The sequence below is a fragment of the Enoplosus armatus genome, chromosome 12 (assembly GCF_043641665.1).
Source record: "Enoplosus armatus isolate fEnoArm2 chromosome 12, fEnoArm2.hap1, whole genome shotgun sequence".
NCBI lineage: Eukaryota > Metazoa > Chordata > Actinopteri > Centrarchiformes > Enoplosidae > Enoplosus > Enoplosus armatus.
Genome location: NC_092191.1, coordinates 17,079,161 through 17,104,242, shown reverse-complemented (window position 1 = coordinate 17,104,242; position 25,082 = coordinate 17,079,161). Strand labels below are relative to the sequence as shown.

General features: G+C 43.6%; 2 protein-coding genes across 2 annotated transcripts in view; both read left to right on the top strand.

Moving 5' to 3' along the window:
- The window catches only part of lyst (lysosomal trafficking regulator), a 38,339-nt gene extending 26,930 nt beyond the window's left edge, over positions 1–11,409 (top strand). Inside the window, exons 27-53 of the mRNA XM_070915702.1 lie at positions 601–753; positions 893–1,054; positions 1,433–1,624; positions 1,751–1,962; positions 2,054–2,263; positions 2,688–2,864; positions 3,101–3,177; positions 3,295–3,483; positions 4,416–4,561; positions 4,660–4,756; positions 4,939–5,000; positions 5,210–5,265; positions 5,356–5,508; positions 6,554–6,798; positions 7,218–7,284; positions 7,399–7,555; positions 8,113–8,253; positions 8,359–8,576; positions 8,672–8,899; positions 9,025–9,214; positions 9,306–9,442; positions 9,584–9,682; positions 10,148–10,287; positions 10,424–10,521; positions 10,636–10,792; positions 10,884–10,955; positions 11,076–11,409. Of these exons, the coding sequence (XP_070771803.1) occupies positions 601–753; positions 893–1,054; positions 1,433–1,624; positions 1,751–1,962; positions 2,054–2,263; positions 2,688–2,864; positions 3,101–3,177; positions 3,295–3,483; positions 4,416–4,561; positions 4,660–4,756; positions 4,939–5,000; positions 5,210–5,265; positions 5,356–5,508; positions 6,554–6,798; positions 7,218–7,284; positions 7,399–7,555; positions 8,113–8,253; positions 8,359–8,576; positions 8,672–8,899; positions 9,025–9,214; positions 9,306–9,442; positions 9,584–9,682; positions 10,148–10,287; positions 10,424–10,521; positions 10,636–10,792; positions 10,884–10,955; positions 11,076–11,214 (3,974 nt within the window). The 3' untranslated portion in view covers positions 11,215–11,409. The remainder of the gene's footprint in view (positions 1–600; positions 754–892; positions 1,055–1,432; positions 1,625–1,750; positions 1,963–2,053; positions 2,264–2,687; positions 2,865–3,100; positions 3,178–3,294; positions 3,484–4,415; positions 4,562–4,659; positions 4,757–4,938; positions 5,001–5,209; positions 5,266–5,355; positions 5,509–6,553; positions 6,799–7,217; positions 7,285–7,398; positions 7,556–8,112; positions 8,254–8,358; positions 8,577–8,671; positions 8,900–9,024; positions 9,215–9,305; positions 9,443–9,583; positions 9,683–10,147; positions 10,288–10,423; positions 10,522–10,635; positions 10,793–10,883; positions 10,956–11,075) is intronic.
- A 2,676-nt stretch (positions 11,410–14,085) lies between these two features.
- On the top strand, positions 14,086–24,180 carry LOC139294128 (guanine nucleotide-binding protein G(I)/G(S)/G(O) subunit gamma-4). The gene is made up of 3 exons (XM_070915934.1): positions 14,086–14,214; positions 15,515–15,620; positions 24,052–24,180. Exons 1-3 carry the CDS (start codon positions 14,147–14,149, stop codon positions 24,178–24,180), a joined length of 303 nt encoding a protein of 100 aa, XP_070772035.1. The 5' UTR covers positions 14,086–14,146.
- Positions 24,181–25,082: the final 902 nt, after the last annotated feature.

The following is a 25,082-nucleotide window of genomic DNA, read 5'->3' as shown; positions in this document are numbered from 1 at the left end:
TTCTGATCTGATATGATTATTCTGTGATCACAGAAGGCATTATGGCTCCGTTCATGGCACCATTTATTTTTGGTTGTTTGTCTTTTAAGAAATTATAATTGACTTGTATTACTGCCCTCATTGAGCCTCATGCAAGAACATATTTGTTTTCTTATCCTAAACTCTTACTTTTTCCCCCCAAGTCAGAAAACTTGCACAAACTTGTCATAAATTGCCAATTCATGATACACGTCACACTGATACGTCAAACAGAATATTTTATTTTATTTTTTACATTTTTATTTTGTGGATTCTGGTGACATGTTTAAACTCAAAATTAATTTGGATTAATGCATATTTTTTTGTGCAAACAAGTATGTTTTCCTCTGTGGAGAGAGGCAGACTATCTGTACATGACTAGTTTGACAGGCTTGGACCCCTCGCAAATTACGTAGAGAAAATTGGTGAATGCCACAAGTTTTTTTAAATCACTTGTGCTTGTCACAAATCAGTTTGAACACGTGGTTGTTGCATGAAGCTCATCGTCAGTCACTCATGAAGCGCATCGGATTAACTTCTAACATGACAAAGTTCGTTGTCTCTTATTTCTTTTCCACCCAGAGATGGCAGTGGCTTTGCAGTTCCGCGTCCTTCAGTCAGCGATTGAGTTTATAAAGACGACAGCCAATCAGGAACCTCAGAAGCTGAGCAGCTCTGTTAATGCACCGAGCTCTCCACATCATGCCATCTATCCGAAGCGCAAGAGCATTGCGGGTGAGTATTTCAAACTGGTGCTACAGTAGAAATCTGGTCTGCAGTTTTTCTGATCCTGAGCGTCGAGGTGAAATTGACCACCACCTGTTTTCACTCTCGCCTGTCTGTTCATTGATCCTCTCCTCATCCCGATCTGAAGGTTCCATTGCCATGAAAGACTCCATTATCCCCCGCATCCCCAGACAGCACTACTGCTCCTATGGCCAGATCCCCCTGTCCCCTCCCTTCAGCTTCCTGTCCCAGGACTCCCCCCTCCCCTCCCCCTCCGGAGCTCCATCCTACATGCTCCACTGTGATGCAGGTAGCCTGGACTGCGGTCCGTAGCGGAGAACATCCTCGCTGCCATGGGGCATGTCTCCCATTTTTGCTGTGAACTCACCTTCCTCACTCACCTCAGGGTTAATTTGCCCAGTACCATCGTGCGCTACTGGTGCTTTTGTGTGTGCATGTTTGAATGCTTAACTAAATCAGTGTTAAGCATTATAGCACAGATGGCATTTTGATGAGTGAATCTTTAAATAATCTTTTCTGTGGTCATTGATTTATGAGATATTTGCATAACTTTACTGTGAACTTGAAAGGAAAAAAGCAAGCGTGCTTAAACTTACAAATGGCGTACCATCATGTGCGCCCAATTTGCGTTCTCAAAACTGAGCATCTGCCAATATTGTGCTCGTAGGCCGCCGCCGGTTTTCTCTGGCCCAGAGTGACTCTCTCCTGATGCGGATGCGCTCTGTAGCCAGCGATGAGCTCAACCAGATGATGCAGAGGAGGATGAGCCAGGAAAACCCCATTCGTGCCAGTGAGACTGAGTTCGTCCAACGGCTGCAGAGGCTTGTGGTTCTTGCTGTCAACAGACTCATTTACCATGGTAAAGAACAGTGTTCTTCTCTCTCTTATCTATTCTAATCTTCTCTATTTCCTCATTTGCCTTACAGGAGCGTAAACCGAATGTGCTGCTAATCCTGGTTCTGTTTGAATGTGTCTCTCATTTCAGATGTGAGTCAGGACTTATTTGACCTGCTGAATATCCCCGACTCTCCAGACCAACAGCTTTTCACACCAGATCCAGGTGATCAACCACAAGATGAGGGTGGCTCTGCCTCTGTCCCACACTCTCCTACTCCCTTCACCCTGCCGCCTGCCAGCAAGAAGAGCTTTCAGAAAGACATCCTCAGACTCATGATGGACGGGATCAAAATCAGCCTGGTATGACCACAGTCACTGAGAAGCCTTTTTTAGCTGTAAAGAGCTAATTGGTACATTGTGAGAACTTGTGTTGATGGCTGTGCTCTCACAGGGCAGCACGGGTCGAGGAGGAGCTCCACATCAGCAGTGGCGAAGGATCCTATGGTCGTGTCGGGACACTTTTCGGGTCCAAATCGGTCGCCTGCTTGTGCACACACTCAGCCCTGCGCGTCCTCTGTCAGACAGGAAGGAGGCGCTGGAGTTTGTGTTCGATCCCAGACATTTGGATATCCTCAAGGAGAGCCTCAGCCCGGGTCTAGAGGTGAGTGTGAAAGAAATGCAATAGTCTGTTTGCAACCTTATACATCAACTTGGCTTTTGTATTAGAGCCCAAAATGATATCTTTCTGGTCATTTTTACCTACCAAATGCAGACATTCTCTTTTTTTTGTTTGTTTCAGAGGAAGGTGTGAGTGAGTGTACCATACAGTAGCTTTGTTTTGTCATTTTCCCTCCTACAGACAGGTTTTTCCAAGAGCTGTCAAGCCTTGGCTCTAAAATAACTCTTATAGATGTTTTTGTGCTCGTCTTCAGCACCCTTGCATTGCCATGGGAGTCTTCTTTCACTCTGCATCCTCCTCTCAACTAGCCAGATAAGGCTTGTTTCCTGTCAATCACTGTATGCGAGTTGCTTCAGACACAAATGAAATTTGAATCTCTACTCTTCTTTTTCTCTCTTTCACTCAGCATGGGCCGAAGTTGTCACTGTACCTGTATGAGATGCTGCACGATCACAAGGACGGCCTCGCCAAAGACGAGCAGAACGCCGTGGGTGTATTCATGACTTCGCTCAAGCTTTGTGGCCATCGCTGCATCCCACCCAACGCTCCACACAAACAAGACTTGCTCAAGGCCATAAAAGAGGTAACTCCTACAAAGACACACAGTCGTTGTTAAGGGAAAGAAAACTGTTTCTAAGCCTTTTCAGTCCAACTTAATTTGCCTGTTCGACAGTTCAGCAGTATGAAATATCAACTTTTGTGCAGGTGGAAAATCTTGGTCGTCCATGAATGTGAAATAAATGCAGCCTGCTTGGTTTGTTTTAACCACAGAAGCCAATGTGTGTTATGAACTTGTTTACTTGTATTTTATTCATACAGGAAAAATTCAAGTATGAAGCAGAAGAGAAAACAAGCAAAGTGGCATGGGAAAAGAAAATGGCCAACACTCAGAGGAAGTGAGTAGGGGCTTTTTTCCTGATGTGAGATTGATGTTCAGTACAAGAAAATACTGGTAAGAATCGTGTCTTTGTTCCACTCTGCTATTCACTCCATTCTTTCTTATTTCTCTGCAGTCTTATCCAGAGGCTGGATGGAAAGTCCAAGGACATTTCAAAGATTGCAGCCGATATCACTCAGAATGTGTCTCTGCGGCAAGGCATGGAGAGGAAGAAAGTCATCCAGCACATCAGGGGACTCTACAAGACTGACCTCAGCGCCAGCCGCCATTGGCAGGAGCTGGTGCAGCAACTCACGCATGACCGGTGGGCAACGAAATTTATCTCTCACAAGGGCTTATGCAACACTGGAACAAAGTACACTAATAAAGTTGTTACTATTTCGTAAAAAAAACATGTAGAGAAAATGACATTCTGATGTGAAACAGGTAGGATGCAGTTTGTTTGAATAAATAGATCTGAATGAAATAAAAGATGATCTCAGACAAGCATAGAAGCAGAATACCTTTAATGAAAGTACAATTTGTAAAACTATTAAATCAAACTTTTTCATCTATACATTTGTACATCCATATCAGGCAGGGCCGTAGCCAGGATTTTAGAACGAGGCTAAGGTTCTGTCAGGATGTACTAATGCACAGCTTAGAGAAAATGCTAACGTCAGCATGCTAACAAATCCACAACTGACAATACTAACATGCTGGTGTTCATCAGGTATGTTCACCATCTTATGTTAGCATTCCAACATTTGCTAATTAGGACAACATTTATGAGTGCTGGTGGCAGTAGAAGAAAAGTTGAGGGATTAACAAAGTTATTATGATTGCGTCTGAGCAATGTCTGTGCAAATTGAATGGCAATCCATGCAGGACAGACTGACCGACATTGGCATCCATAGAGCTTCCACTAGAAGAGCTAAAACCAAGAGTCCAAAGTCCCAAAATGTCCACTATTACTGTGTCAAATCCTGTTATTTTAATGTATGTTTCTGGCCTAAAACAGTCAAACAAGTATTTTTACTCTATCTGACAATTTCTGAACCAGGCTTTAAAAAAACTCACCATGTGAAATGTATGTGAAATTTTAGAATATAAACTTGCTCTCAGGATGTTTCCTAAAACAATATTGAGGACTTGACATTGGTGTCCTGGGTGGTAGCTACGGCCCTGCATTAAGGTTACTTCTGTGTTGATATTAGAAGACAAAGTGTTTGAGACGTCTGTAATGGTCTGTTTCAGTGCGGTTTGGTACGACCAGACATCCTACCCAACATCCTGGCAGCTGGACCCCACTGAAGGGCCGAACCGGGAGAGACGGCGGTTACAGAGATGCTACCTCACCATTCCTAACAAATACCTGCTCAAAGACAGACGCAAGCCTGAAGGTGAATAAACCCTTTTTACTTGTACCAATATGGCAAATGTCTGTCTAGTATTTTTGTCTGCTTTAGTGTTCTTAATCTGACCTCCATGCCTTGTTTAGACACAGTGAAGCCACCGTTGTCCTTCCTGTTCGAGGATAAGACCCACTCCTCCTTCTCCTCCACTGTCAAAGACAAAGCCACCAGCGAGCCCATCAGGTATAATGTCCTCCCTCTCCGTCTCTCTGCCTGCCTGTAAGCCTTCAGTAAACATCATATCTCACTCAGGAGGATCTGAAGAAGGCACATAAATGTCGTATCAACTTGTGCCACAGTGAGAGGAGTCTTTGCTTTATTCACATGGTGTATTTCTTGAATGATAAATGTCTCTTTGTCCTTAGGTTCACCAGGCGGTGCATCAGCGTCGCCCCCTCCAGAGAGACAGCAGGGGAGCTACTCCTGGGTAAGACACTGTCCATCTCTCACAGCTGCTCCATGCATAATAAAGTCAGCAGGTCACAAGGCACACAGAGTAATGTGCTCTCTGTGAGGCACTAGAAAATATTGCTCTCCCCTCACACACAAGTGTTTGGTCGTTATTCAGCGGGGGAAGCTTTTGTTTGTCTTGCTCTTAGTACACCAAATCTCACTGACCCTGTGCTGCTCTCACAGGAAAGTCTGGGATGTACTTTGTGGAGGACAACGCTGCTGATGCTCATGACAACCAGGTAAAGCCAGGGGACTGTTCAGGATTATTCAGTGCGTTATGTGAGCCCGCCTGGCCACTCAACACCGGATGTGTTTATGTGTTTGGACAGAGCCTTCACGGGGAGACTGAGGCACCGTCTTTCTCCTGGACATACGAGGAGATCAAGGAGGTGCACAAGCGCTGGTGGCAGCTCAGAGACAACGCTGTGGAGATATTCCTCACCAACGGCAGGACCCTGCTGTTAGCCTTTGACAACACCAAGGTGAGGCAAAAACACAAGTCACATGGAATAAAAATGAAGGACGGCAGCGTTGGATTTTCAGGAAGCAAATGCTGAAATGAATGCTGACTTTACCCATGCAGTGGATGTTTTAGTGTGTTTACTTGAGCTGTTTTATTTCATTTCATTTTATCATCCATGACTAGACTATCCAGCAGATCACAAGAGAAGAAAATCAGCCCACTTTCATTTGAACATAAAAATGTAGCCAGGATGGACTGTGGTAAAGATGGAAGACCCTACTGATGCTCAAAGTAAAAGATGTATGAGTAGATACAAATTTGGCAGCTTGAATAAAAGATGCAGATTTGCAGTGAGAGTTAATTGTTGAATTACCATTTTGGCATTCTATCCCTGATACCTGCCAGGCTCTGTAGTATTGTAGTGCCAGGAATCAATCATGATAATGAGATACAGTCCCATCATTATTTTACTCTACTTTCAGTGTTACAATATGGTTGGAAACTGACTTTTAATCAAGTCCAGGGTTTACAGCAGGTATTTCAAAGGAAGTACAGAAGCCAAACAGATAATCTGTTGTCCTCAGATTGTCTGTTGACTCGCAAAAACCTTTCCTGGATCAATGGGCAAGAAGATTTTTTTCCTGTGCATTTACTTCAAGTTTGGACTGATTGTATTATTATATTTTAGTGTTGTCATTATGAGCATGTTTTGGGGCATTGTATAGTAATATTTAATTGTAGCATTCAATATATTTTTCCATTTTCCCTTTTTCATCTCCCAAAAAGTTATCTTTCAGAATCTTGGTTTAGTGGAAAAGCTTTAGCTTTTAGATGAATAAAACTAACTCCAGACTATTTTGAGTTATTTTATGTGGATTAGCAGATCTCTTAAGGCACCAGGAAAATTGTTTCAGTGGTTTAGGAAACTAAGGGACACAATAGGCTTTATTCACCATACTGTATCATCAAATTACACTTACAAGTTAGTACTTCTTCCATTATTCACCTCAGTCCTGACACGGGAAATGGAAAACACCTCATGGTCCTCTGTGTTCTTGCCTTAGTTCCGCGACGACGTCTACCACAACATCCTGACCTCTGATCTGCCCAACCTGCTGGAGCACGGAAACATCACGGCGCTCACTCAGCTGTGGGGCTCGGGTCAGATCTCTAACTTTGAGTACCTCACGCATCTCAACAAGCACGCAGGCCGCTCCTTCAACGACCTCATGCAGTACCCGGTGTTCCCCTTCATCCTGCGAGATTACACCAGTGAGACGATCGACCTGCAGGAGCCAAACATCTACAGGTCAGTGCTGGAGGGCAGCGCTGTCAATATGTCACGTATTATGTGACAAGGAAATTTAATTAGAAAGTGACATTATATAATGTTATGAAGATTGTATAGATGATTTATACATGTACCTCCTCTGTCATTGATGCAACAGATGCTAAGTCTTAAAATAGGTATACTGCTCCCAAATATAGTGCTCCTCTTGTTTACACCAGAGCCGTTCCACACTGTGATTTTAAATCAAGACAGATACAGTTAATTGATATTTGTGGTATTTATTTATTTATTTACTTATATAAACTGGAATGACAAATAAGGTCTCTCTGAAGTCAAAACTTATAACACAGGAATCATTTATCATAGGAGAATAGTTGTTTGTCGCTGTTGAACATCATGGTGTATTACTGCTTTGCTTACGTGTTGCTGTCATGCAGGAATTTAAACAAACCCATCGCAGTCCAGTCAAAAGAGAAAGAGGATCGCTACGTGGATAATTACAGGGTAAGGCCTGTTTTTATTTTAGTATTCATTTTAGCATGTGTTTCTTGGGTGAATTGGATGTTGCAGTGAGTAAACAAATCTACACGTGTGTATGTGTGTTTGTTTGTTGCGCAGTACCTTGAGGAGGAGTACAAGAAGGGTATTCGTGAGGACGACCCCATGCCTCCCGTCCAGCCTTACCACTACGGCTCACATTACTCCAACAGCGGCACTGTACTGCACTTCCTGGTCCGAATGCCTCCTTTCACCAAGATGTTCCTCGCATACCAGGGTGAGTCACGCAAGGAAGAAAATCTTCAGGAAAAAATCTGGAGTCTCCAGCTGCATTGTGTTTTACAGTGTCTATAGTTTCAGCAATTTCTGTAAATGTTAATTGACTGACAGTCCAGGGCTCTTTAACAGCAGATAATTATCATACATCTCCAAAAAGCTTTTAGCAGCACTGAGTGCCACCTGTCTGCGTCACATCGTCAGCTCCATCTTGGTTGATGCTGAGGCTTTTAGTACTGAAAGGCTGGAACATCCTTATCTCAGATCTAACTGAGCAGCACGTTGCCGTAGCCGTGTTGCTTCACGTGTATTACTCATGAAAGGTTACTTCCTCTTTATACTTTTCTCTGATCAACTCCTCGTCCTTCCCCTTCTCTTTTCCATTTCTTCCTTTCTTGTTAATTCTTCTTTCATTCATCCGCCTCTCTCTGATCCTGCGAGGTATCTTTTTATGTGATCGTAAATGTATTCAGCAAGCGTGGTGTCTAAGGTCATGAAAGGGGATCTTTTCAATCAGTGAGTCGAATCTGTAATTAGATTGTCTTTGGCCTTAATCAGACCAGAGCTTTGATATCCCGGACCGGACGTTTCACTCCATGAACACCACGTGGCGCCTGTCTTCCTACGAGTCCATGACTGATGTGAAAGAGCTCATCCCTGAGTTTTTCTACCTCCCAGAATTCCTGGTCAACAGAGAGGGTAATTATTTTCCGCTCCATTTTACACCTTTAATCATTTATACCAGCATGCATTTTTCATAGCTTCTCAGAAATTAAAAAAGTAACATTCTTTTTGCCTTCACAGGTTTTGATTTTGGTGTTCGTCAAAATGGAGAGAGGGTGAATCATGTGAACTTGCCGCCGTGGGCCCGCAACGACCCGCGTCTGTTCATCCTGATCCACCGACAAGCGCTGGAGTCAGACCAGGTCTCCCAGACGCTGTGCCAGTGGATCGACCTGGTGTTTGGGCTCAAGCAAAAAGGCAAAGCTGCTGTCCAGGCCATCAACGTCTTCCACCCAGCTGTAAGCAGCTGCCTGTTTCATGACGTTCGCTAGACTTTATTGGGAAAATATTAGTTGTTGTTTGGTGACATGAGTTTTCATATTGTTTTTCACAGACCTATTTTGGCATGGACGTTTCCGCTGTGGAAGACCCAGTGCAACGACGGGCCCTGGAGACGATGATCAAGACATACGGACAGACACCCAGGCAGCTCTTCAACGGCTCTCATGTCAGCAGGGCCGGCCCCAAACTCATGGAGGGGGAGCTGCCGGCAGCCATGGGTCTCCTGGTTCAGCTGGCCTTCAGAGAGACCAGAGAACAGGCCAAGGAAATAGTCTGCCCGGTAATCTATTCTGTGGTGGCAGTGGCTCTGGCTGCCTGCTGCGCCGCTGAGGAAGACATGACTTAATGCATCGTCCATGAAATGATCTGCTGCTCACCTGGCAATTTCCTCTTCCTCCCCTACAGAGCCCACTGCCATGGATCAAAGGTCTGAAGTGGGGCGAGTACGTGGGCTCGCCCTCTGCTCCAGACCCTGTGGTGTGTTTCAGCCAGCCGCACGGGGAGAGGTTCGGATCCCTGCTGGCTCTGCCGACGCGAGCGATCTGCGGGCTGTCCCGCAAGTTCTGCCTCATGATGATTTACAGCAAGGAGCAGGGTAGGAAGCCCGCCAGTCACTCACAAGTCAGCCTGGATGTTTTGCACAATGTCCTGCTGACTCCATTAACTTTATGCTCACTACTCTGTAGGTGTTCGGAGCATGCACAGCACCGACATCCAGTGGTCGGCCATCTTGAGCTGGGGCTACGCGGACAACATATTGAGGCTGAAGAGCAAGCAGAGCGAACCACCTATCAACTTCGTTCAGTGTTCGCAGCTTCACCAGGTAAACACAATATCACCTCTCAAGCTTAAAAAACTCCAGAGCACCTGAAAGGAATTACTGGCGTCCCTTCAGTGTTACATAACTCTCGGCTGTCAGGCTCCTTTTTCCCTCTGTCCAACCGTCGCTCTCTCTCTCCTCCAGGTGACCAGCTGCGCCTGGGTGCCCGATGGCTGCCAGCTATTTACGGGCAGCAAGTGTGGAGTCATCACCGCCTACAGCAACCGCTTCACCAGCACTACGGTGGGTTTCCATGGCGACGTCCCCCTCTAACCTTCCGCCTCCACATCAACACCCAATCCACCCACCCACCTCCCATTACCCCCCCACCCCTCTTTAGACCGCCTCACCGTGCTCAAACGCTCAGCTTCATTAGTCACATCACAGTTGCCCTTGAAACACATTTCCACCGAGCCTACAAGTGGGATTAGAGGTCTTGGAGTTCAGTCATCAGAGAGGCTTTCAGACTTTCATTGGTCCCCACCAATACACATCTACATTTCCTGTTTTCTCCGTCTTTGAAGGGCGTTTCAGTAGCAATTGATTTGTGCTGTTCAGAAAATGCTGTTGGAGACTGATTAATGGAGTTTGGTTTTTTTAGGAAACGGTACAACCAAGATCCAATGTAACACTGAGTCACACGCATCTATTCAGATCTGTATGTCCTCTGTATATGGTCTCTAATGTGTGTCTGGATTCTTTCCATAGCCGTCGGAGATGGAGGTGGAGTCTCAGGTTCATCTGTACGGACACACAGGGGAAGTCACCAGCCTGTTTGTCTGCAAACCCTACAGCATCCTCATCAGTGTCAGCAGAGATGGCACCTGTATCCTCTGGGACCTCAACAGGTCAGCTTGTGTGAGATATGGAAAAAAAAAAGAAGAAAAGGCTTTAATCATATCTTTTCTATGTACTGTAGAGAAATCTAAAGTAAAGCATTGTGCAGCGTTTGTGTGGTCTCTCAGCTGCTCTGTGTTTCTTCAGGCTCTGTTACGTACAAAGCCTCACAGGCCACAAAAGTCCGGTGACCGCCGTGTCTGCCAGCGAGACCACAGGCGACATCGCAACAGTTTGTGACTCAGGTGAAGACCGCTTTGCTCTGTGTCCTCTCAGACTTCATCATGTCACTTTCCCAGACTGACACAATGTGCTTTGACCCTTGCTGTGAGTTATGACACATGGTTCTTTGTATCCAGTGGGCGGAGGCAGCGACCTGCGCCTCTGGACGGTGAACGGAGACCTAATCGGCCACGTCCACTGCAGGGAGATCATCTGCTCCGTGGCCTTCTCCAACCAGCCGGAGGGCGTCTCTGTCAACGTCATCGCCGGCGGGCTGGAGAACGGCGTCGTCAGGTGAGCAGAAACTCATTTCTTTACCTTTTATGTGCTTATTGTCTTCTCAAGACACTGAATGAGTTTCTTATTATGTCTGAAATATTTTCAGGTTGTGGAGCACCTGGGATTTAAAACCAGTGAGAGAGATCACCTTTTCCAAGTCGAGCAAACCCGTCATCAGGTATCTCATCAGCACGACAACCATGCTATTCTTTGCTTTTATTAGATACCCCTTGCCACCATTGTAAATATTTCTTCTGTGGCGAATGCTGATGATAATGTCCTCTCCTGTGTGCCTCAGCCTGACGTACTCGTGTGACGGCCACCACCTCTACACAGCCAACAGCGAGGGCACAGTGATGGCGTGGTGTCGGCGGGACCAGCAGCGCATGAAGCTGCCCATGTTTTACTCCTTCCTGAGCAGCTATGCTGCAGGCTGACTTTGTGTCTGACGTTTACTACTGTTCAGTTCTCAGCAAGAGGAGCCCCCCCCCCTCCATTCTCCTTCTCCTCCTCCTCCTCCTCCTCCTCCCCCCTGCACTGACAGGGACGTGTCAGCATGGCCTCAACCTCCCTGAACCCTCCTTGACTTTTAACTAAAGCCATCCCCAGCTGAGCAAACTCTACCACAGCCACTCCCAGCATCAAGAAATTATTATGAACATAGTATTATATGTATATAAATATATATTTATAAACATACTGAAGTGGAGTGTTGGGGGTAATGGATGAATATTTGGCTGCAACAGACACTTTATACAAAATGCATTTCTGAGAGTGTGTTTGGTTTGTTAAGTCTTTTATTATTTAGTTTCTTGCTGTTGAGTCTGGAGTTTTTGTCAGCCTGATGTTGATTTTGCTGCTTCCTGGTAAGCTGCTATCGTCTGGCCAGAGCCGTACCCAAAAGCATAAAGGCCCTCCGTCTCTCACCTCGGCGGAGATCTCCTGCAGCGCGCCGTCTGACAGATTGCTGCCAGAGCTCGGCGGGCGCGTCCTGCTGCGGCGTGGAGGGAGGGAGCCCCTCCTCGCGTCTGACACCGGGAGACGTCCCGCTCTGTGGGAGTGAGACGCCGCTCTGCTGGGCTGTCTGCTCCACTCATGTCTGAACACTAGTGTCGCAGCCCTGCATCACTTTGTATCTGAGCTCAGTGGAGGGATGGGGGGGCGGCGTTTGGATGAATTGTTCCTTGTGTTGCCTGTTGGTCTCTCCTGCTTTTGCATGCTAGAATGATGGCCTTGACTGTGTGTATGTGGATGTGACATTTACTGTCATGATACTTTATTAAGGCCTGCCTTGGTTGAACCTATCCTTTTGCATTGAGAAATGTTGATGTTCATTTATTTATTAGCAACACCATGGAAGCTCATCTTTCTTTCCTTCTCTTGTGTTTTACTGACTTAAAATGTCGGCCACTCAAATGCACTAAAGGCTTTCCACTACTTAATATATTTTGCTGAAATTCTGAGAAAGCAATTAACAAATAGCATTAGATGCCTAATGCTGGAGAAGAAGCCGAGAGGAAGCTCCTGAGCGCGCCCTCTTCCTCGCTTATCTACGCGGCATGCTGAGTACCTGCGCAGCATCAGAAGAAGGGTGTGGTGAGGAACATCATGTCCAGCGGACTGTGTTTCCTGCACTGATGACGTTTACAGCTTCTTTCTGAGTCTTACACACTACACTGATCAGGCTGGGAAACAACCGACCAGCTGTTTCTATCCTTAACCCACCCATGGATCCAAGCAGCTATTCTTTACATTCCTACTTACGGCACTTTCAGTTTGTCAGTAATGGTAGCCAAAGCACTTTTCAGCTACCATTTAAATTCAAGGAGAGCCAATGATCTGCAGTCTTAATATGAACTGAGCTTTGCTTTAATTCCACTAATAAATCTAATCCAGAAAGCAATATCAGACATGCAATAGGTCATTTTGTGTTTGTCGTGTTTCACATGGAAAGAAACCAGGAGTTTGTTTTAACACAGCTGTGAACAGCGTAGTTTGTGGTGACTGCGACGAGCCTTCTGTGATGAAAAATGATGTCTTACATGTCACACTCTGTGTTTGACTTGTTTACGAGAAAGGGAATATTTCTTCTTATATCATGACGTCATTCCTTTTGTGTTGTTCTCTTGATTTTTGTTTTCCTTCTCAGCCCACCTGAACCCTTGTTGTCTCAAGACATGATGTTACTGTGTTTGTTTACTGTGTTTCATGCTTGCATGTGTACATACAGTTCCTCTTTGAAATTTATAAAAGTGTACGTTTATGACAACCACAACCTTTCTTTTCTCTTGAACATCCACATGTGAGATTGTATGAATGTTTTCCCACCCCATGTTTTTTTTTTTTGAGAAAATGCAGCGATGAAAACATGATAATGGACACTGTTTTGTTTTTGACACCGAAGGAAATATTTTTCTGTTGATAACTGAAGCAATGCATAATTTAAGATCATATAATTGACCCCCCCGGGCTGGTTTTTGCAGTTTGGCATCATGGACTGAGGTTCTGAAAGGTCATGTTTTATGTTTTCTTTTGTTTGTATATATGCGTGTGTGTGTATGTATGGACAAACCAAGTGATAACTATATTATAAATATATAAATATATATAAATATTTGAAGAAATATTACTACATCTTGTCGTTTGTGTCCTTTTCTTTGCGTGGAGAACGGTGCGTTCAAGGGCATCTAAAGCAAGAGGAAACTGTCCTACTACAAATGACTGTAGTAGATCAGATCAGCATGAATAGGAAAAACAATACTGATTATGATTCAAATCGGTGAAATACATGTTTTTAATGTGGATGCAAATTCTCCCAAAGAGCGGTGTTGTTGTGGATGAGGCCCATCAGTTACTATGGGGGGGGGGGGGGGGGGGGGGGTGGTGATGTCAAAGCTGATGTAAAAATGAAACGGGGAAGCCTGCAGATCTCAGGTGCCTCCTGCAGCAATAAAGCAAAAATACAAAATCAGCAGATCCTAATTTGACTAATAGGCTGCCTCGGTGCGTTTAGGGCCAGTTTGTACAGTGGAAACATCCTGGCTTGTTGCCGCTGCAGCTCCTGGTCCACTGATCGAGTGCTCCCTGCCCCACAGCCTGTATCTGATCGTCATACAGAGGTTTCCCCCCCTGCTGCATGCGTAACATCTCTCCAAGTCCAGCCGTGGTGCTCACCAAGACCTCACCGCTTGGATCTCATCTTCCTACACGGAGTACGCACGACTCGCACGGCGAACCGCTGAGGCGAAATTAAAACGCCGGGATTTACCTCCTCGGGTTCAGTCCAGACCGAAACGAGGCTGGGATTTCCTCTTATCATTTGATATTTGACAGATCCTCTTTTTTGAGTGTGTGTGTGTGTGTGTGTGTATGTGTGTGTGTGTTGGGTGGAGTCAACCCGGAATTCTCCAAATTGGAAAACCATTGGCATATTTCAGGTAGGTCGGCGGCTGTAGCCTACATTAATCTGCTCATAGCCGAGCAATGCAGCGAAGCATCAAGAGGTTATTTTAATAGAATTCTTTCCTGCAAAATCATTTGTTTTCTTCATGATGTGTGGTTTGCTGTTTTCTGCTCTAACCAGGGCCGCAGCTCGCACGGTGTGTGTGCGTGTGTGTGCGTCCACAATGTAATCCCCTTAGAAATAAGAGTCGCCCATGTTTGACAGATGCATCAACAATTAGCATCGTTACATTCGGATAAAACGGCGGAGACCCCGTTAAAGCCCCGACAGCCGCCCGTGCGAGCTTCAGGGTGGACGAGCCGAAGGGAAACCTAAATGGGAAAGGCCTGATAGCTTCCCTACGAGGGTGTGATTAAAAGCTATAAATTGGCTTTAGAGCCATGGAGGGGTGGGATGGGAGAATGAATTCACCGCCTGCATCCCCCTTTGCAAAATATCTGCTTCATAACGTCCGTTTAAATACACTTCAATGCGGCTTGATGCGATGAGAATGAAATAAATAAACAAATCGATGCAAAAGGAGAAAAAAAAATCCACAGTGAATGTGAATTGATTCAACAGCACCCCACCTCAGAGAACTGCTTCATATGTTCATGCACGTTATTATAAAACGCATCTGTGGTCAGGTGTCGTCTCTCTCTCTCTCTCTGGCTGCTGTGGCTGCCAAACCGGGACATTTCAGGAGTGAGGGGGTCAAGGGGCCTAAAAGTCCAAGATTCCAAGATTTAGATCTAGTCCTTGCATTTCAGAAAGCACACTGCAGTTGTGGAGAAAGTTGCTCCAGTCTGTCGCCGCAGGGGCAGACAGGAAAGATGCAGGTTTTATTCTTTTGTAGTCTTGAAGGGTCCAAGATCTGATAATTCAAAGGAAATGAGGCAACGTAACCCCCCCCCCCCCCTAAATGTCTGCTGAAGTGCCCAGCCTGTGCAACTTCTCCCTCAGCTTGTTCTAAAGAATAACTTGACCAAAATAAAAGAAAAACTAATCATGCATGAGCACTGACTGAAAGATGACAAACCGCTGTCCAGCTGCTGCCTTCAAAGCTCTTTCTTCAGATAAAATGGAGCTTGGATGCTGTAAAACAGACCCCCCCACCCCCCCAGACAAAATGGGTCCTTTAAATAAAAAAAGGTTGTGGTAGAGAATGGCTACTCCAAGGGGGGCAGAGACATCGCCGGGAGGGATGCTGCTTTGTGGATTTAATGTGATGTTCATTGACTCTATGTGCCCCCCCCCCCCCCCCCCCCCCCTTGTGCCTGTGTTTGGCGTCACAGGAGCACCATGAAGGACGGTATCGCCAACAACAGCACGGCCAGCATCTCCCAAGCCAGGAAAGCTGTGGAGCAGCTGAAGATGGAGGCCTGCATGGATAGAATAAAGGTACAGGGCTTTTCTTCTGACCTGTGCCTGCGAGCAAATGTTTGAATATATGTGTTTCCATTTGAGCAAATGTGCAATATGTGGATTTATACATCGCTTCTAGAAACTCTGTCAGTAACACACAAAATATTGGAAACTTTGTTACCTTGTAAGTTGTAGTGTTTGTACGTTTACAAACTACCATAATTTAAAAAAGTGCCTCTCGTAAAATATATGCGTTTTGTTAATGAAAGTATTTATTCATGAGGAACGAACGGGCTGAGAGTGACAGACAGGCAGTGAAAGTTTTGTGAGACGGACTGACACGTTGTTGGTTTCAGTCATTTCGTGGGCTTTGTTTACAATAACAACAACAACAGAGAATTGTTGCCTTATCCTTTTAAATCAGGGAAAATGTTACTTGTTGTTGCCTCAGCCATCACCTCCTCTGTGACAAACTGCGGCCATCGTGACATTGCAAACCTCCAAGCACAAAATTAAAAGCAATAGTTTGACATTTTGGTAAATATGTTTATTTGCGTTCTTGCTGAGAGTTAGGTGAAAAGATTGACACCACTCTCATGTCTACGGTAAATATGTAACTACAGCCAGCAGCTGGTTAGCTTAGCATAAAGACTTGAAACAGGGGAAAACAGCTATCCTGGCTCTGACCAAAGGTAACAAAATCTGCCAAACCAGCGCTCGTTTATTAGCTCGTTATATCTGGTTTGTTTGGAAGTGACTGCTGCCGGCCAAGAAATAATACACAACCCCCTGAAAAACAGCAAAAAACTGAGTGTTGTTCTTACACTTCAGTTTTTGTATGAATTAAACAAACATTAGAGGTGCTGGAAGGTGAATTCTGTTAACTTCAGATTCAGCTAGGCTAGCTGTTCCTCCTTGTGTACAGTCTTTGTGCTAAGCTAAGCTAACCGGCTGTTGGCTCCATGTTCTTATATATACTGAATACTGAGACTTAAGAGTGGTATTGATCTTCTCATCTAACTCTCCACCAGAAAGCAAAGAAGCAGATTTCCTCAAATGTCTTCTAATGAAAAAATAATCCAAAATAATTCCACATAAGATCCTTATGTTGATTCATATCTCCACTGTTACTGTACTGCTATTTGTCATCTCAGTGCTTTATGAATGCATTAAGCCATATATGATGGACTGACACAGTAAACCATCACCATCATCTGAAACCTGTAACACTGTCGGACTCACGATGGATAGTTTTAAACAAAGGTTGCAGCAGAGCCAGCGATGTCGTCTTTTATATTCCACGCATTCTTCTTCCTTGTCAAAACCTGGCGCCTTCATTACCCACAGTGCAACTCGGCTGCCGACAGTTTGTACAGAGCTTCAGGTGTGTTGTGCTTGTAGCGGCGCGAGCTGCTAGCCTCAAGCAGAGATGAGGAGGAGTAAGCTCTGTCTAACTTTACTCCCGCAGACTGACAAACTTGTAGTCATTTATCAGACTTCACACAGCTCCCTCTTTTTCACATATATAAACAATCACCATCCACCATAATTAGAGTTCCCATAATTAATTCCAACAGCCGACTGCAAGATGACAACAAAATTAATGTTTTTAGCTTAGTTTAGTGCGACTTCTCCTGACAGGCGTCACATGCGGCCTCAGTTCACCTTGAACGCACCGGCGTCGCCACTTCTCTGTCAAAGCGTATCTACTGTGCACGGCTGGGAGACCCAAGAAGCACCAATGTGGTAACTGTGAGCGATGAACCCAGAGGCATGGTGGGCTCCGGTGATTGTTGACCACTTCTGACATTAGTTTTCTACAAATTTGGGTCATGTTTTTCTGAGTGTGATCAGAGAGACTATTCTTGCTTAGCACTTTCTCATGCCGGCTTCTTCCTGTCTTACATTGCTAGTGTTTAATTTGGGACATTTGACCCAATACCCATGACCTCCTGCAGCTCTTCCAGACCTTTATTGTGAAGCAGTTCGGGCCTCATAAAGAGTAGGTGTCCGTATCAAACAACACCTGGTTAAATATTGACTTTCCTCTTTATGGTTGAGGTCAGTCAGCGTGCTTTAAAATGTCATAATGCTCTTACTATAAACAGAGATTTCTGTAGTGCTTCCTTTCATTAGATTTACAGAACCGTTCCTAGAGGTCATGATGTTTTCACCACAATAAAAGGCTATTTTACAACAATATGTTTCTGTAGAGTGAACAGCGTTCATGAACCACTTCTTGTGCAACTTAAAAGGCCGTGTCATCATCTCATTCTGTATGCTCCTCGTGTGCTCGGGGAATGATTGCCCCACAGCCCCGAGGCTGTTCGCTCAGCATTATAGCCGGGCCTGGAAGCCTGCCATACACCATCATCCCTACTCAGCACAACAAAGGCTGCTTACAAGAAAAAACTCCTCTTCTTAAAAAACAAAGTGATTATTCCCACCTTGTAATCAGGGTTGGGAAGATGTATCACAAAGACCCCTGATTTAACCTACAGGTTGACTTTTTGGCACTTTGAACGTCTCATTTACATCTTTTCAGATATTTTTAAATGAGAAGAGTTGTTGCGTTTGACACATCAAATTTGTGCAAGTGCTTTTCTTCTGTCCTCTTACCATCTAAACTGTAACTCTATGGGAGCCCAACAGGCCCAAGATGCAAACAAATACAATATTTACTTTTAGTGGACACAGAAATGTGCCAGACAAATATAAATTACCACAAACATGAAGCTTACAATATTACAACCAACTTTTCATAATATTCTTTAGTAGATACAGTATTTCATTTTAATTTAAGTTGGTAAAAAGACTTAAATCTCCTTTTTTAAGTACAAGCCAGTAAATCGAGTACAAACCATATCAATATTTCCATTAAATAAGATATCTAAATATGAATCTCGAAGCCTCAGTGTGTCCAGCTGTATTTTTTATTATGCTTTAATAGTAATAGTCTATGACATTATTATATTAGTACTATTTTGAATGCAGCAGTAAAGATCCTATCTTTAAAGTACTTTTAGGCGATTAGACAACTTCGGCTGTTTGGAACAGAATGGACATAAAGTAGTTATTGAGTTATTATTTCTGTGCTGTTTGTGCTTCTTCTCAAGCTGACTTGAGGCACTGAATCACAACAGTTTGCACCTCGACTCTCCTCTCAACGTGCGACCTACAGTGTTTGAGTCAAGACTAGGATGAATGCCACGTTCACGCCATATCACACCACAGCAGCTGAATGGAAACAACTGTTCACATCAGCCTCCTAGATGTAATTCAGTGTCACCGAACTGGCGGCAAAATGGCTGCAAAGGCATTATCGCTGGCAATTTCATTATGAATCCAATATAAACACTAATACACTTGATTCTATGAGGTGATTTCAAAATATTTGGCTGTATCGATAAAGTCAAAACAACAGGGAGTTTTATCGCCGATATGCAGCCGGCATAAAAACATTAAGGGCATTAGGACACCAATCTTATCAGACTGTCCACTTTTAATTGACATTCACCCCTGCCTTCCTGTTGGGTCTGCTGTCTCTTTGTTGTTATACATTTACACATTATGCTCACGCCTACAGCCAGCTCTCTGGGGGATTCTCATGATGGTGCTGAAAGAAAAGCGACACAACTGAAAAAAAAAATAGGTCTGTTAACCAGAAATATGTGTTTTCCATTTCCAGTTTGTTTGGAAAGAAAAAGAATAAATGTGGCGTTACAACTGGTGGTGACAGCCATCACGACAGAATATCCAAGAATGTCACAGCGTGGGTCACTCAGCATAACAAGGCTGCGGCTGAATCGCATTTGAAGTTGTAAACTGTTAAGAATGCAAAATGAGAGCATCCATAATAACTGTCATGCCCAAAATAGTGTCTAAGCTAAACTAACTAATTTAAGGTACGACTGAAGGTGAAAGGCAAATAGTAAAAGATGCAAAATGTTATAAATGAGCTGAAAAGTGTTAAGGTCTCATAGAGTCTGAATGCATTTGACTTGTCAGCTTTATTGTCACCTGACGCTTCAGTCTTGAATGTAAATGAATCTTAAATGTCACATCTGATCTGTATCTGACGTACGGCTTCCACTCAGCTCTGTAGTGACTTTGACAAAAAAAATGTAAGCTTTCTGAATAATTGACTTCTGCAGTCTCATTCGGCTGCATCTTCGCTCTCATGTGGAAACTTGTCAGGAACAAAGCTGTTTGTCACCAGTTGCTTTTTTGTGTGTGTTACAGGAGGACAAACAGCTCCGTTTCTTTGTTTGACAATCAGGCATATTTGAGTTTGTTCACCTCTTGAAATGTATATGACATTTATATGAAATATTTGGCAAGAGGCACCGGGTTCACACGCAATTTCACACTTCGTATCAGTGCACACATTGCACAACACACCCAAAGGTGTTTCCTTATGAATGCAATAAGGATGAAGAAAGTTTGTACTGATTAAGACAGTAGTGTACATTAGACCTTAGCAGTTGTAAAGTAAGTAAATGATTTATTTTTTTCCAGTGTCATGCACTAAAAAAGTGCCCAGCCCTCATGGGCGTACAAGACACTACAAACAATAACAAACAAGAACATTAACATAATGAGAGCAAAAGGACAATTATAATACACCTCCATATATGTCAAACAATATCAGGCCAATACCAATGATCATATCAAACATAAAGCACCCTCCTACACTGTTGGTAGGCATTTAACACAAACTGAGCGAGGTGAAACACTAAATATGTAAATATTATATTTGAGGTATTTATATAAGCCAATTCAAAAGTGAAAGTCCTCCAATGGGAGAGTTGGTGTGTCCCTCTGAAACTCATGAACAGCTTTAGCTGCAGCTCGATCTCACAGCTGTATTGTTTCAGCAGTTGTTGGCTGATTGATAGGCATCATAATTCTTTATGAGCGGCCTGAAAAGAGAAGCCACTGGAGTAGAACGTGGCTGCAAATGAAAGCCGAGAAAAGTACAGAGAAAGAGGAGAAAACAGACAGTTGGCGATCCCTTAAATTTAATTAAAGGATCTGATGAGGGAGAGTGTCTATCAGTGACAAGAGCAGTCTCTGTGCTGCTGATTGAGGGATCACCATGTTCTCATTAATTGCTCAATCAGCCAAAGGAATGTGATCTGTGCTAATTAGAAGGACTCTCCCTCCATCATGGGGCTGCAGTGTAATTACAGTCAGTCTGGGCCTAATGACACACACCCTGTGCAATACCACTTTTTGTCCTGTGGGGCTCTGGTTCTCTGCAGAAACCCTGGCTGCAGTTCCTTGATAATATAATTATTGCATTTACTTTGATTATGAGAATAATTAAGCTGTTTACTCGCATTGCAAGAGAAGGCTTTGTTAATGTTCCCACTTTGTGCAGGCTTGGATACTCTGATTAGTGCTCGAATGAGGTCAAATACGGACAGAGATTTTAAATAAATATGCAACTAAAACTATTAAACACTGAAAAAATGTTGTGTCTTCTGAGTGAGCAGATAATGTTTAGCATGACTATCTTCTAATGTGACTAATAGAACAGGAGTATGACCTCAATAAAATCAGCCAGTTAGATCAGAATAGGTGTTTTAGTGTCATTAGCAGGTTTATGGCCAAATACCTGCTAAGCTAATGACATTCCCATCATCCTCAGCTGTACTTTAGTGCAAATGTTAGTATGCTAACATGCTTAACTAAGGTGATAAAAATGGTAAATATTATACCTGTTAAACATCAGCATGTTAGCATTTAGCTAAAAAAACAACTGTTGTGTCAAAGTACAGCCTCACAGAGCTGCTAGTGTGGCTGAGGACTCTCTCAAACTTGTTCTGGTTCAGAATGAGGCACCTCAGTGGTTCCCAACTTTTTGCTCTGTGTGACCCCTCAAAATGAAGCAATGACCCCTCATCACAGGTTATGGCCTCAGGGTGGACATGAAGTACAAACAGTTCAACCACAGAGGGATTTTTCATTTGAAGGATTCCTAGATGCTCTGAAAGTATCGAGTACTTCACAAGAAAAAAGGGTTAGAGAAGAGTAAGAGAAAAACATAATTCTGTGTATCAGTAATATATGTTTTTCTTTATCTTTCCTGTAATTATCTTGTAACTCCGCATATTTGTTTTGAGGGAGTATTGAACCGTAGGTGGGGAACCACTGAGGTAAAGATACAGTTAGTAAACCTGAAGGGATTTTGCTTCAAAGATACAAGAAAAAATGAATTTAATTCTCTGGTTTAATTCTCATTCTTAAATGGCTGTAGATTTTGACATGGGAAGGTTTCAAACAAGGTGGAAGGATAAGACTGCATGTGATATTCTATATTTGTCTTATCATCAGATCCCATGAAAAGACCAAAACCAACCATGACAAGTGCTTCCTGTGTAGCCAAAGCCTGATGTACCTCAGTCCTCTCTACCTCCATTGTGTAAAAAAAACACTAAAAACACGAGTCACATTGTTGCACTGGACCAAATGTGTGTTAATCCCCGGATGAAAATAGTCCCCAACAAATGCAGTCTTTACTCCTGTTTTAGTAACATTTCTTAAAAACTACAGTGCCCAGGAAATTCCTGAGCCTTTTTTAAAAGTGAAAATATATATTCGTGAGCCGTTTATTAGATTTATATTAGAGAGATGGACTAATGCATTGTTGGTTGTCTTTTCATGGGATTTGTTGAAAATAAGGAAAATATGTGGAATAACAGCAGCCTTATTGTTCCTTTTTAAAATACAGAAATCTCAGCACCTGACCATATTATTTGATGCTGTTAGACTGTCAAAATAATACTGTGTTATCCATGTTTAAGACTGAAGCTGATAGGCAGCATAATGGATTTTGATGCATTTTATTCTCTTGTGAGAGCTGCAGTGGGTGAGGTGAAGTGGCAGGCAGGAGATCAGATGGCTCTGTCCTCCACGTAGATCCCTGAGCCCTCGCCGTCCCTCTGATGCAGCTGCTCCTCTGCTCTCCATTTGCGGCCTCCCCTCCCGTAGCCTCCCACTCAGCTCCCAAGTGGAAACCTACATTTACATGTAGTCTGGCTGTACTGTAAAATTTATAGTTACTGTTTGACTTTGAAAAATACAATATGCAACTTTTCTCCTTGAGGCAGGAAGTGTGTCATTAGTCCCTCCCTCCTTTCCCCTCAGCCGGGTCAAGGTACCGCCTTAACACCTGTCAGTCATCTCGATGAGCTGTCTCTTCCTATCGCCTGAGGCTGCGGTAACGGGCATTAGTGCAGCCGCCACAGGCACTGACGAATCAGAAACACGGACAGTACGCAATTTCAAAGGAAAAAAGAGCCATGCAGCATTCACCCAGATTTTGAGACATGTCTCATGTGGTGCAAGTTTCGCTTCATTTACATTTTCTCTGAGAACGAACACTCAGCGAGTTCCGGACCAGTGTGAGCGTCAGAGCAAGTTAATCGAAATTAAAACATGTCACACAACTCTTCATCAGTACTCCATGCTTTATTCTCCTAAACAAATCATCGACCATCTTGCCCTCGTCAGGACTGTGTCTGAGACTGTTTCCAGATTCCTCATAGACAGTCTGTCAGTCAGTCATGTGACTGGTACATCATCAAGTCAAGTCGTTTTATAATGGATTTTACAAAATACAGTATTCACTCTTTAAGGATAAAGAAATGTACAAGAGAACTATAAATGACCAAAAATACAACTAACTTTTCAAAATGCTCTTCTCAAAACACAAATTTGGTTGATGACCAAATACCTAAAAAAAAAACGTCCCACAGAGCTGCTAGCATGGCTGTAGACTCGTGTCCAATACAAAACAGCTAATTCAATACTCTTTCAACCAAAAACCTCAAAACACAGCATATTCAAATATATTTCATATCTTAATACTTGTGGGTAGTTAAGGTTATCCATGACTTTAATGTAGTCCTTATTTGACCTTCTTGGGTTTAAAAGTGCCAAATCCAAGATGCCTCCCTCTGAAGAAGCAACTCCTCTAAATCTTGCTTTCTCTCACTCTTTGACAAAGATCTTAATTAAGATCTATATGATGGATTGAAGAGAAGAGGCCAGATAATTCATTTCCATAATATGTGCCAGTTCCTAAATCTATTTGCAGCATTTATGTTGTGTTGTCGTTTTATACAAATATTTTTGGGGGGATTTTATTAGATAGTGACGGTGGAGAGGTGACAGAAAACGATGGAGAGAGAGAAGCAGCAAAGGTCCCCGGCTGGATTTGAACTTTTAAGTCACATGACTGATGAAATATATATCAGAAAACCCGGAAACAACCTTGGCCACCCTGGTGTGCGGGAGAGGAGTGCGACTAGTTTTAATTTTCATCAAGATAGTTTCGGGTAAAGAGATGGAGTCGGGCTCTGTGATCCTGTGTTTAGACATGCATCTGAAGTTTGTGTGATGGTTAATATTAATTAATAGTCACCAATGCATGTCCTTTTGCTTTGTCTCAACATTTCAGGTATCCAAAGCAGCTGCAGACCTGATGGCGTACTGCGACGCCCACATACGCGAGGACCCCCTCATCATGCCCGTCCCCGCCTCCGAGAACCCTTTCCGGGAGAAGAAGTTCTTCTGCACCATCCTCTGATGACCTGCTGGTAGAGCTGTACGGGTGCAGGCATGACGTTGCCTGTCTTCTCTGTCTTCACCACACCTGAAGCTACTGGCCATAGGCGTTGAGTTGAGTTTTGCCCGGTGGACACTCGGTTGTTGGTCAGCTCTGTCCTGGCGGCTGAAGGTTTTGGGGGAGTTAGCTACCAAAACTGGCAACCCAGTGAGCGTATCATGTCTTGTTAAATAGGTTTGTTATTGCTTTGTTATTAGAGAACAGCCTTGCTCAGTGCTTAATGAGATGAGAGATGTTTCTTTTTTTCCTTAATTGTGCTAGATCTTAACATGCCTCAGGAAACAGAAATTTGCCCAGTATCTATGACTTTTTTAAACATTTATTTCCCTTCCCTTTATCCGAATAAAAAAGCATTCATCTTTGTATTATCTTGAACATAATTTGAGGTAGTTTTTTTATTGCTTTCAGTGAACAGGTTTGACTATTTGTAGCAACACTTACTGAAAGTACCACTGACATTTGACTCTTTCTTCACTTGTGGTTTCTCTGTAAATTTGCCTCCAGAGTCGCCAATAATTAGCCCGCCCGCTTCCGCCAGATTCAGATTAGAGCGCGGAAACGGAAACCTAATCTCACACAGTAAAATCATTTCAGTTTGTGCAAACTGCACTCGTAATAAGGAGGTGGCTGCACATGAGCTCTTCTGCAAATAAATAAACAGACTATTTGTTCAAAGGTGCAGAGCTAATGTTTCAGTGAGATGAGTTCTTCAGGGTTGTCACTGTGCAAACAACCCTTAAGTCAAAAATTATTTATGAAGCTGCCACCTCCTTCCCAGGCCCGCTCTAATGCATCCTACCTTTGCTGCTCTATTTGATTTACTCTTCGTATACTTCATCCACTTCAAATCAGAGACACTATCG

What these genes read in the sequence shown, in the direction of transcription:
- LOC139294128 (XM_070915934.1), top strand. Translation starts at nt 14,147, where the DNA reads ATGTGTGTGTGTGTTGGGTGGAGTCAACCCGGAATTCTCCAAATTGGA. An exon ending in AAACCATTGGCATATTTCAG is followed by an intron (nt 14,215 to 15,514) that starts GTAGGTCGGCGG and finishes TTGGCGTCACAG; the next exon opens with GAGCACCATGAAGGACGGTA. An exon ending in CCTGCATGGATAGAATAAAG is followed by an intron (nt 15,621 to 24,051) that starts GTACAGGGCTTT and finishes TCAACATTTCAG; the next exon opens with GTATCCAAAGCAGCTGCAGA.